The sequence below is a fragment of the Pinus tabuliformis genome, chromosome 5_1 (assembly GCF_031772625.1).
Source record: "Pinus tabuliformis cultivar Carrire ecotype Pingquan chromosome 5_1, CPIR1, whole genome shotgun sequence".
In the NCBI taxonomy this organism is placed as follows: Eukaryota; Viridiplantae; Streptophyta; class Pinopsida; order Pinales; family Pinaceae; genus Pinus; species Pinus tabuliformis.
Window position 1 is genome coordinate 246,009,631 of NC_142305.1, and position 13,050 is coordinate 246,022,680.

At 40.2% G+C, this 13,050-nt stretch overlaps 1 protein-coding gene across 1 annotated transcript in view; it reads left to right on the top strand.

Moving 5' to 3' along the window:
• Positions 1 to 333: 333 nt before the first annotated feature.
• Positions 334 to 13,050, top strand: part of AREB3 (ABA-responsive element binding protein 3) — a 53,027-nt gene continuing 40,310 nt past the window's right edge. Inside the window, exons 1-2 of the mRNA XM_089432052.1 lie at positions 334 to 2,176; positions 2,354 to 2,425. Of these exons, the coding sequence (XP_089288178.1) occupies positions 1,235 to 2,176; positions 2,354 to 2,425 (1,014 nt within the window). The 5' untranslated portion in view covers positions 334 to 1,234. The remainder of the gene's footprint in view (positions 2,177 to 2,353; positions 2,426 to 13,050) is intronic.

Below are 13,050 nucleotides of genomic sequence, written 5' to 3' on the forward strand. Positions count from 1 at the left end.
AAGAAGGGGACAGAAAGACTATACTTGTATCTCATAAAATCTCTTATGATAACGACTCAATTTTTTGTTCGTTCATAGCAACATTTCAATCTTTTCACTTGAATCATGTCAATTTCGCATTTCAATCTTTTCACTTGAATCATGTCAATTTCGCAGGACATGTCGCTTCACAAATTCTGCAATAGAACGATATAGAATATGCTCAGAATCTAACCATGGAGTAAACTACACGTAACATCCGGCTGCTAAACCACAAGCCAAGCATTAAAATAACACAACCAACCAACCTTATTGCTCAGAGAAGTTTGCAAATTTCCAAAACCCCAGGCACCCACGTCAAAGTGATGTGAAGGGACAAATCCCTTGAACAAATTTTCAAATGCTATTTATATATGAAATGACGGTGGAGCGAGAGCCACGGGAAGTAGCCGGTAGAAGGCAGGGGTATAGGCTTTTTGGGCTCTGTCTGTCGCTTCGAGAAGGCTTCTCATTGGAGCGAAACGCCTCTCGGCATTTGGGTCAGTGAACCAACGAACGCTGGCTTCAAGGTTTTAGTTTTATCTTTCTCATTTCACTTCCTTGGATTTTGTTTCCTTTCCGATCCTGAAACCGATTCATTGTGTGAGTTTTCCGCGAATTAACTGATCAGGGTTTCGGCCTCTGTATCAAATGATGTTTTGAGGAGCTTTTCTGGCTCGAAATGACGAGGCCCACATGGCCAAATCACTGTTTTCCCTAAGCTGAATGACTACAACCCATCTTCAGGGCATCTATAACTGTAAATTTCGATACCTGGGTCGATCCGTGTGCGACCCTCGTCCGAGAAAAGAGAGCACAGCAGCATTGGTAGGTCTCGGGTTCGATACACAGCTGGGGAAGAATTTCAAAATAAAACGCAAGCCTCGGGTTTGGGCTCAGATGCACACACGACAATAATACATCATAGGAGTAGCCGCGTAGGTCGTGTGTTCAAACCCCATCAAGGGAAAATACCGTGAAGCTCGCTTGTCGCAAGTTCGACTGACATCGACTGAATTGCATTTCTTAGTCGGCAAAAATATTAAAGAGTCAAGACAAAGAGGGGGTTACGGGAGCAGGCCGCGGGTTCGATCCCAAGATAAGGAAAAAAGAAAGAAAATTTCATGAATTGGGCCTGTAGGTTCCAGTCACAAAATTAAAACCTATCGGTCTCGTCTTCGAGCTAAAGTTGGGGAAAAAGCTAAGCTCTCAGGGAATGGGTTCCCGCACAATGCTGTCCTCTAATGGCGGCCGGACACCTCAGTTCCAACCACTCGTTCGTCAGAATTCTTTATACAATTTAACGCTGGAGGAGGTCCAGAACCAGCTCGGGGACGCCAGCAAGCCGCTTAGCAGCATGAACATGGACGAGCTCCTGAAGAACATTTGGACACAAGAGGAAAGCCAGGCTATATCCATGGCGATCGGCAACGGTCCCATGAATGGCGTTCCTCCCAACTCTGCCCCTGCCAGCGGTGGTTTGCAGCGTCAAGGGAGCCTTACAATTCCCAGAACTCTCAGCCGCAAGACTGTGGACGAGGTGTGGAGAGATATTCAGCAGAGCCAGGGAAAGAGTAACGAAGAGAAGAAGCCGCAGCAGAGGCAATCCACCTTTGGTGAAATGACCCTGGAGGATTTCTTAGTGAAAGCCGGGGTAGTCAGGGAGGACAACAATGGCAATAGTAATAATAATAACAGTAGTGCTGTTACTGTCGGTATTGCAGAGAGTCCCCAACCAGTCTCGGTTTGCGGCGTGCCCACTGCTGGGATAGGGATGGATGCAATAGCAGCACAAAATTTGCAGCAACAGGCAGAGTGGTACCAGTATCAACTCAACACTGCCCAGCAGCAGCAGCAGCAACAGCAGCAGCAGCAGCAGCAACAACAACAAAATATGATGGTAGCTTACGGCACCAAGCGTCCCGTTCCACAGAATGGTCCATTAGGGATCCCTGGCAATCCCCTCTTGGAAGGTGGGTATGGGGACAATCAACTCGCTCTATCATCGCCTTTGATGGGCTGCACGTCGTCTGATTCTCAGACTCCGGGCAGAAAGCGGGGAGCACCAGAGAGCATTATTGAGAAAACCGTTGAGCGGCGTCAGAAAAGGATGATTAAGAACCGTGAGTCAGCTGCACGATCCAGGGCAAGAAAGCAGGCACGTTGCTTTTCTTTTTCTTCTTTATGTGGCCCTGATATTTTTACTTAACGGAAGCTGTGGCATTTGATTCTCTCCATTTTGTGCTGTTAGCCCTTTTCCCATTTCGCTCTGTTTATCTGGCATTTGATCTTCTTTTCACATGAACTAATTGCCGCATTTTTTACTGCTTTGCAGGCATACACAAATGAGCTAGAGAATGAAGTGATGCAGCTTAAAGAGGAGAATGAGAGACTAAAAAAACAGCAGGTGAGATTTCTTTTATTGCTTTTTGAAAACGTGTTTCTATTTATGAAAAGAAAGAGTCCAATATGTCTGCAATGAAACAATAATCAGGGATAGGAATTTGAAAATGATTTTTAGCTAGAATACTCAATAATTCTAAAGAATATGGCCAAATAGGCATGGCACTTCACATGCTTGTAAAGTAGGAACGCCTGGTGTGAAACTTTCTTGCCCCTTTAAAGTATGGAAAGGGAGTTTTGAGAAATTTTAATTTCAAGCCTTTTTAACATAAATCGTTGCTATGTAAATACCACAGTAAGGGGATTAAAATTCGAAAGGAAGAGAGCTTCTGCATTTTTTCCAACATCAACTCTTCACTCAGTAAATACCACAGTAAGGGGATTAAAATTCGAAAGGGAGAGAGCTTCTGCATTTTTTCCAACATCAACTCTTCATTCAGTACAGTCCCATATTTCTAATTTCTCGATCTCCATTTCTGGGAATTGTTATAGCATTCAGTACACACTTTTTTATTATTAGTTTTGAGAAATTTTAATTTCAAGCCTTTTTAACATAAATCGTTGCTATGTAAATACCACAGTAAGGGGATTAAAATTCGAAAGGAAGAGAGCTTCTGCATTTTTTCCAACATCAACTCTTCACTCAGTAAATACCACAGTAAGGGGATTAAAATTCGAAAGGGAGAGAGCTTCTGCATTTTTTCCAACATCAACTCTTCATTCAGTACAGTCCCATATTTCTAATTTCTCGATCTCCATTTCTGGGAATTGTTATAGCATTCAGTACACACTTTTTTATTATTAGTTTTGAGAAATTTTAATTTCAAGCTCCTTTAACATAAATCGTTGCTATGTAAATACCACAGTAAGGGGATTAAAATTCGAAAGGGAGAGAGCTTCTGCATTTTTTCCAACATCAACTCTTCACTCAGTAAATACCACAGTAAGGGGATTAAAATTCGAAAGGGAGAGAGTTTCTGCATTTTTTCCAACGTCAACTCTTCATTCAGCACAGTCCCATATTTCTAATTTCTCAATCTCCATTTCTGGGAATTGTTATAGCATTCAGTACGCACTTTTATTATTATTATTATAGGAATTTGTGAAATTCTATTCTTAATACTAATCATAAGATGCTACAAAAATTGATATCATGTAAACTATTTGGCTCTTGAGATTGCTGTACCACGTTTTGTGGTTGTTAGAATGTGCTTAATAAACACATTGAACTGTTCGAAGAATTAATGTTTTTTCTGTCTCTAGATGGGTTCCCAATTCGATATTTGCCCATAGAAGTCTTAATTAGCATTGTTCCAACTTGAGAGGATCTTGTTCAATAACAGGGAATGGATTGACTTTTTTCTTGCTAAGGCCCTCATCAGGTAGTCAAACATTGCGTTTGAACCAGGAAAAATGTCTATCTAACATAGTATGAGGAGATGGTGTTTGCAGTGAATTGTATTTTTGTCTACTGTTTACAAAACTGCAGATGGCTAAAGGGAGTTTGGCACATCCATCCTGCAGCAAAGTTTGGCATGCATTTGGAAGCACATTTGTGGCTGCCACCTAAAGCTTCATGGGTGCTCTTGATTTGTGCCTAAGATAGGCATTGAGTCTGTAGGTTGTTACATGTGATGCCCTAGTTGCTCTAGTGATTGGAGTTGATTTGTTGCTTGACATAGGCATAATGAACTTGAGATCATTGACTGATTTATCGTAGCAGGTGTGATGCCCTAGCTTAAGTGATTGAAGCTGATCCATGAGTGATATAGGCATTTGGAATTGTGAGTTCAGCCTTACAGAATGCAATAAAAAAGGCTGAGAGCAACCAACAAAGAGAAATATGAATTCTGCAATGCAGAAAATGAGAAAATGAGGAATTTATGTCAATGCTTAACCTTTGATAGGTTCAACCATTAAGTTTGTTAACTGATTTCTGAAGGAGAGTACACTACCCTTGCAGCTTTTCAGGGTTGCCTAATGCTTCAAAGGTGGAAAAAACATTGTTTGCTTTCTGCAATGGTTTGGATGAGCTCAGCCTTGCAAAATGCAGTGGAAAATGCCGAGAGCAACCAACAAGGAGAAATATGAATTCTGCATTACAGAAAATGAGAAAATGAGGAAGCAAGGGCAATGCTTATCCTTTAATAGGTTCTACACTTCATCTTCCAGCCAAGAATGACTGTTATACTTAATAAGTAGCCTAATTACTATTGCAAAAATTGAGTTTGATTCCATATGCTGAATTACTTAGTTTTGGGTCATCCAAAGTTGTGAAAATTGCCGAGTTCTGGGGTCAATGAGGATAGTCACTGGGCTAGAATTCTCAAGGGAACAATTGACCTCTTGGGAGCAAATTGTCGACATATGATGACAAGAACACTCAATTGCCGGCCTCTTAGGATTGCAAATTGCAATTCTCTGGCCTAATCTTTGGGTAAATAATAAAATTTTATCTCTTTCTTTGCCTTGGAAAGGAAAATTTACCGACATCAAGTGGTAAAGTTTAATTACTTACCTTGGAGACTTGTTGGTCTATAGTGATTATCCCCCATGAGGCAATTTTTTGGCTTGGGAAGCCCAATGAGCTTCCCAAGCGAGTGATTTCCCTCCGCACTCGACGAAATTGATTTTGGAGCTATGGCAATTCTCTTAATTGATTTGCAAACCACAATTTTCTTTGCCAGTTGTCAAAGTGTTAATTTTGGCAACTAGAGCCAAACTTCACCTTGGACAGCTCATATGAGGCAACTGATATTTTTATTGGATTCCTCCCTCTAAGAGGTGTAGTTGGGAGTCATTTGGGCTATGGCAACTTCATGGCTCAGTACTCCTTGAGACAAGACTTGAAACTTTTATGTTCAACCTTATATCCATCACAAAGCTTCGCATGCAAGATGGAGATAAAAAACAACCTTAGAGTAGCTTACAAACTATTAAAAATTAATTAAGTTGAGTGTTGGTAAAATCCCTTGATTTTTTTTTTCACCTCTTATTAAACTCATTACTCTTCCATTTGATCTTGGATTGATGAATCACTTCTTCTTTAGTGTATTTGAAATTGAGAGCTCTCCATCTTGTGGTTAGAAGCCCCATTTGGTCCCAGTCTCATCAATTTCATAGATTGAGGAGCCAAAGCTGCCTTACTTGTGGGAGTTTTTTGTTTGCTTGTTTTTAATTCACATTTTCATAGTTGTAGGCCTAAGAATTGAATTTTGTTGATTGCTCGAGTTTGTACATCCAAAAATATATCTAGGTAACTTCTTTTGACATTAAAATTCACCCAAAAACGTGTGTAAAGGCCTCTGGAGGCTTAAGTACAAATCTTGTGTGGATAACTCTCTGTGTCTTTCATTTCATCCTTTTCATATAATTTTGATCCAGGTCCCTAATGTTGATGGGATATTAAACTGCAAAGGAGGCCTTTGGGTGCCAAATGTACCTTGTTAATTCTCTTATGAACGTAGCACCCAACAATCCATTTTCTAGCAGATTATTGATTTACTGAAAGAAGTTAAGAACACACAACTAGGTTATTGAGATTAAATTAGTGGAAGCAAGATATAACCAATCTCACAAAAATGGTAGAACAAACTTTGCTGAATTGGATCGGTTCACCATTAAAAATACTTAGAACCTACTTGGGCTCTTGTCATGCAATAATGGCCCATTTGAGGAAACTTGAAAGTTGAAAGTACATGTAAAACAAATGGATCTGATCCAGCTGATGAAGCCCTCCTTGGCTAATTTGGATATCCTTGCTGCCCCCTTCCTCAGACCCAACACACTAGAGTATTACACTCTTCATTGAGATGCCTCTCTCAATCTTGTGTTGTTGTATGATGTGTCTTCTCCTTCTCCTTCGCCACGCGTAATAACTTTTCATTGAGCTAAATCCCTAACCCTAATCTCTAGAGTGATTGATGATTGAGGTTAGATCTTGCCACGCTTGAGATCAAGGGCCGATATTAAAACATAATTACTAAAGTAAATACTTTACTTTTTCTAATGTTTCCTTAGTTCAGTAAGCCAACATAACAATTATGTGCTTTTATGAGGTCAAAATTTAGGCTAAGTTTCAAATGTAATTTGCTCACATTAGAGCAAGTGTCTAAGGAGACTTTGGGCAACTTCTGCGTGCCTAGATACTTAGGTCTGTGTAGAAGTACCTACCCAAGCTATAAACATAAACATTTCCTCTAAGCAAGGTGGTACTTTTAAGTTTTGCCCCCTGGACTTGAACTCGATCCTGAAATTGCATTCGCTGCCATGGTTGCTCCCTCTGAACTAGAAGCCTCTTGCTTTTGAACGTCTTGTAAGGTCCATCTCATACCAAGAGACCTTCTTGATAGTTTTGGAGGAATCTATTGATTGCTCCTCCCCTCCTAAACTTGAAGGTTGGCTCCCTCTGAGTTGCTCAACTCTAGAAGCTTCCTGCTCCTTGTCCTCTGTTACTGCTTTGCTTCTTCCCATTGCTCGAATATGCTAGCACACTTATACATGTTGCCTTCTCTAACTCTAATAACATGTCCCTCAAAACAATATATTCCTCGGGTTTCATTAGTACCTTCCCATCCTAGAATGCTACATAGAACCCCTTCTTCTCCATCAATAGAGACTTAGAGAAAACTCTGCTTGAGTTATGGCACACATAACACGTCTTTCAATTTTATCTTGCCTCCTAATGGAAGTTGAAATACCACTATTCCAACCCCTTTTTATTGCATGTTTGGCATTATCACCAAACTCTACATGTAGTTTTGAGTCCCACTCGGTCAAGTTGTCAAACTGTGTCTTTGCTCCTGTCATGTGTCTTGTGGCTTTCCATTGTCTAGTAGCCACACACCCATTGTTAATGTGCTCGAGGTAAGGTAGGAAACAAGTGTGACCCTGGTTTCAAACTTCTTGGCAAATTCTTGAGCTTCTGTCAACACAACTACAATTGACTGTGTGCCCTCCCCCCCGTTCTTCCTCTCTGGACACTGTGAAGCATAATGCCTTTCTTATGATAGGAACAACACTTGACTCTATTCAAGTACTTCTTCTTCGGTTGTTAGGATGACTCCTCATCCTTGTTGCCTGAATGCTTGCTCCACATTGCCCAACTGGAAAGAGCAAGGCTCTCATCATCCCCACCTTTTTGTTATCCCCCAAAGAACAATTTCTCCCAAATCTCCTTTTGAGTGAAGTCATCCCATAGTTTGTTCCAATCTAGTAGTTTTTCTCATGCTAGAACACCTGTCACAAAGGTAGCCCAAGGTTTTGAGAACTTGCTTAGGGCCGTCCTTACAAGATCCTCATCTGGCACAATTACCCCGACAACCCAATGCTCATCTTGAACTTGCACAATCCTAGTGAGGTATGATGCCATTGTGTTTGATTCAGTCATCTTGGTGTTCTTGAGCTTCTTCGCCAACACTGTTTTTTATTTTGATTATCACTCTGATATAGGTTCATTAGAGTGGTCTACATTTCATGGGCACTATTCTTCCTTGATATATGAGGGATCACATGATCCTTCACCTCATCCATGATGATATGTCTAGCTTTTATATCTTTTGATCTGTGAGTTGTCAGAGGTGTAGCTTCTAGAGTTGTAATTTGGGTGTTAACAAAATCCCATAGGTTGTTATCAATGAGAACCAACGTTATCCTCTCCTTCCATGGACTGAAGATGTAAGCACCATCCAACATGCCCCCAAACCTCAGATTGGTTGTTGCCATCTCGAAATAAGAAAATCTTGGTCTTATTATCCCCTGATTTTTATGGTCTCCCTCTCTCCCTTTGAGGGTTACCTTTGCCATTCTTGCCAAGAAAACTTGTGGGCTCCTTTCTTGTGGCAAGTGAGGTCTTTGCCTTCTACCTTCCTTCTTTGTGCACATCTCAAGTTAGTTGGTCTTTTCCTTGTCGTGGCTTGCAAAACTCTCTATGTCCTTGTCACTTCTTGTTCCTCTGCCTATGTCGTTGCTGAGATCCTGTGCCACCCCGGTCTCTTTCTCTTGGTGCTACTAAGTGTGGCTTGTAGACTTGGTGGCTATTTGCTGTCGCTGCCACCTTAAGTTAACCCTTTGCTAGCTAATGTTGCTTCCCTAGTCACCTCACATTGTCGCTACAACCTTCTATCCCAGTCTGTTCCCTGTGCCGCAACAAGTTTGTTTAGTTCTGGCTCTTGCTGCTGCCACCTAAGACACCGGGTTTGACGAATTTAATCTTTTGAATTCGAAATTCGCCGAACCTCAAAACAATTCGAACAAATTTGTTTATGTTCGTCGAACTTTATGGCAAACACGAACACAAACTTTATGCCGAACACGAACAAGAACAAATTCGATGAAATTTGCCAAAAATTTGTTGAGGTTCATTTCAACATTTTGTGGTTCGGCATTTTTCTATCATTTATAATTAAAATAAATAAATTAAATTGGTAAGTTTGGTAACCCTAATGAATTTGAGGCTAAAACTTGGCACCACGCGAAAATCTATCTCACTCACAGTCACACTCGCTCACTCTACTAGCGACGGTGAGACAATTGGGCCTTTGGGAGTTGGATAACTAGCCACCGGGAAGTTGGATAAATAGGCGGCTGGGCCATTGGGGCATTTGGAATAATTGAGAAAACGAGAAAGGTTTTTGATCCGATTGACATACTTTTTTAATGGGAACAATAATCAATCTTCTTCAAGTAATGTTTCTGTCAACCAACCCATCGAGAGGGTTGAATCATCAAGATGAATAATGAATTTTTGTGCAATTCAGTTAATAGAATTCACTATCTAAAACAACAATTTTTTTTTTGTCAATTTATAGTTCTGTTAATCAGCATATAATTCCATTGTGATATATCGTGGCTGGTTGGTGGAATAATTTGTAATTGTCTATATGGATTTAGTGAAAGTTAATGGTGATTTTTTGCTTTTTATGGGGTAATCTACATGATTTATTTGTGAACAACGGTGGCTAAATGTGCTTTTCAACCTGCTTAAACTTAAATTGTAAATAATATTTTTAACTTTATATGTTGAATTTTATGCCGAATTGTATCACCAAAATTTTAGGTGCTGAACTTTATTCGAATTTCAAGGTTGCCGAACACGAACACGGTGACTTTGGTTGCCATTATACTTGTTGCTTCTTGATTGTCCTTGATTTTTATTGTTTCCCCTTGATTCCTTCGTTGCAGTTGTCTTTAGTGGCTATGGTTAGCCCCCAAATGCCTTGGTATTTGGCTGCCATCACCGCACCGTTGTCTCAACGTGTTCGTCTGCTATTTCTCGGTTGGCTGATTCGGTGACTTATTCCTGTGTGGGATGTTAGGTGGGTTGCCGATGATTGGGTGGGTTTGACAACCCACTCAGGGCTGTCGACCACCACAACCTTTGACCCTTATATATACATACACATATTTTAAAACTCAACCACAAAAAAAAGATTTGGTCGTTTTTCTCTTTAGCCAACCACATCTTATAGTGTGCTGCTTGCGATCTCAGCGCCCCTATTTTTTCTCTTGTACGATCACAACGGAACTTGGCACCTTAAGAACAATTCTCAGAGTTTATTGCTCTGATACCAGGTTAATTCTCCTGCAATCCTTGCACTTGACAATCCATTGACCTAGCAAATTATTGATCTACTGAATGAATGCACAACTAGGCTATTAACATTAAATTAGCGGAAGCAAAATATAACCAATCTCACAAAAATGACACAATAGATTTTGCCCAATCAAATCAGTTTATTAGTACAAGCAATCAGAATCTACTTGGGCTCCTATATTGGGAACCTACTAAGGAAATTAATGTACAATATTTGTATTTGATCCAATGTTATCATGTTAAAATTGGAAACTAGGGCCAAACTCCATATGGGTCATCTTATTTATGGCAGCTGATATTTTTCTTGGATCCCTCTCATCAAGAGGTGTAGGATTGATCTAAAGATCTGATTCCGATAAGTATTCATGGAGTTATGAATTTATTTGTGTTATAAGACAATTCGTCAAGGTTGGCCAACAACCAAATAAACCCCACATGTGCTCAACGTTTTAGTATAAAAAGAGGTGACTTCATTGTCATTTATACACACACTTCACTCTTGATTTCTCTCCACTTGTTTGGGTTTTAGTGGAAGAGAAGTCTAAGAGGAGGAAGCCTTAAACGCAGGTCAAGAAGGAGACCCTATTCACTGTAAAAGGAGGATGCCCTAGCTGCAGGTCTTGTGAAGGTTTGGCCGCAGTTCAATGGGAGATCTAGCACGGTGAAGGAGGCCTAACAGCTGACCCTAAACGTAGTCTTATCATACCCTAGATGCCCTAATCTATACACTGTTTGAGACAACCCTTAGATGCTGGAAAAGAGGCAGTAAACTCGTTGCCCTAACTAGTAAAGAAGGTAGGGACATCGTGGGTGGTTTAGGGTTGTTAGTACCTCCTGGTGACTGCGTGAAGGGTTGTTCCATGCTACAAAGAGGCTGAGTTAAGTAAGGAGAATTGCAGATTGTTTGTGGGTAGCTTTAAGGTAAGGGTGACACTGTTTGGTTGGCTAATAGGTGACAACAATCCTTGTGGCAGGCTGCAGGCCTTGCCGAACTAAAATAGGGATAACGTGGAGGCTTCTTGGGCTGAAAAGTAACCAGAACAACGACACAAATGGAGGAGACCCTCCCTTGACAAGGCCGTAGTTTTTGAGGGATGTTTTAGGTGATTGTTTGAGGGTTGTTGTAGCACATGGGTGCCCTAACCAGTCATAGTAAGGAACAACAACAAACACAGTCTTCTACACCTCCTATCTGCTGTAAGAAAGAGTCATTGTTGTGGTTTAGGTGCACATCTTGTCCGCTGTCCTAAAGACCAGTCAAACTAAAGAGAGAGGTCTCTTCAGATGAGGAGATCCTATGTGCTGTCACAAAAGGTTCTTATCAACAGTCTAGATAAAGGAACTGCTACCCATACCTAGCTCCTATAACACACAGATCAACATTGTGTGTTTCCTAGGACTGTGGGATCATAGTCTATCTAGCTACTAACATTGTGTGGCAGCTGCTAAGGCTGTGTGTGGCAACATGACAAAAGTTATGGTGCAACATATGTGTATTAGGGTGTGCATCACGAGTGTATCAAGGTGCAACATATGTGTATCAGGGTGTGCAACACAAGTGTATCAAGGTGCGACATGATGTATCAAGGTGTAGCATAATCAAGGCGCGACATGATGTATCAAGGTGTAGCATAATCAAGGTGCAACATAAGTGTATCAAGATGCGTAGCACAAGGGGATGCAGTATGATGGGCACAGTAAGGTACAATTTGAAGATGCAGCGCAAGGAGGTGTAGCATGATGATATGGTGCAATAACATGATGTGTGCAACATGATGATGAAGAGCAGCAATGTGGGTACAACATGATGAGGTACAACTCAACAGTGATGCAACATGGTGCAGCTCTGTGATGATGGACATGGTATGATGGTGCATCATGGTGCAACACTATGATAGGGTGATGGAATCACATGAGTCCATATTAGTTACGTCACGAGACATCTTCTTAGAGAAGATCTATGTTCTTATCTTGTCAAGTCAAAGTTTTGACTTTTGTTGTAAATGTACTATCTCTCTCTCTCTCTGCTGAACTATTGAAGAACATATAAGAAGAATTGATCAAGGGTTTCCCCACATTGGGGTTTGTCCTTGGCTAGCGCCACATCTTGTGTCCTCTTGTCTTGGCTTGTCTTTTGCAATTTATGTTTATGTTCAATTTGCAGTTTACTTTAATGCTAATGTGATTGCTAATTTGGAAAATATATTGAGCTAAGTGTGAAATTTGAAATAAATTGCTCTAAGCATAGAACATACCTAAAATTAACATATCAGAACCGAACCAATGATCGAATTGAAAAACCTTTTGGACCGGGAATTGATTGGAACTAGTAAAAAACTAGAAAAAAACCGGTTTACCAAAAACACACAAAATATTCATATTTTAAAGAAAAACATATATATTCACGTGCATCCATATGAATCCAAACCATTTAAACACAAATATGGAAAATTTCTCATTTACATAGCATGTAAGGGTGCACATAATCAAAATAGCATAGAGTGCAATCCATCTCTGAACCAAAAATACATCAACAAATAGGCTCTAGTGGCCTCTGGCATCCAAAAAAAATCATGCCACAACAAATGCCTACATTAATCAAAATCATTGGCTATATTGGGGTCTTCATCATCAATATAACCATTTAGGCATTAAAATAAGATAGAAAAAACATAGCATGTAATGTCAAGATTTTGTTTGAGTGATAGGTACATTTTTAGTAGAGTCATGATAGAGGAGTTCGATAACCAGTGCCACTAACATCAAAGTACATAGAGGGCTTGGTGCTCTTTATTAAATACTAGTTCCATACCCTCGTACATGACAAAATCCAATGGAAACGTTGCAATACCCCCAATCCTGATAAATTGTTAAGACTGTTGGATTTTGAGTGAAATATAAATTTCTACTTTCTCCATATGGAATCCAATGAGGTTGGAACCACAATCAAACATCCTGAGTCATTTCATTTTCATCCTTTTACTTTAAGAATTTAACATTACCATGAATTTCATAGCAATACTAGGGCCGTATGC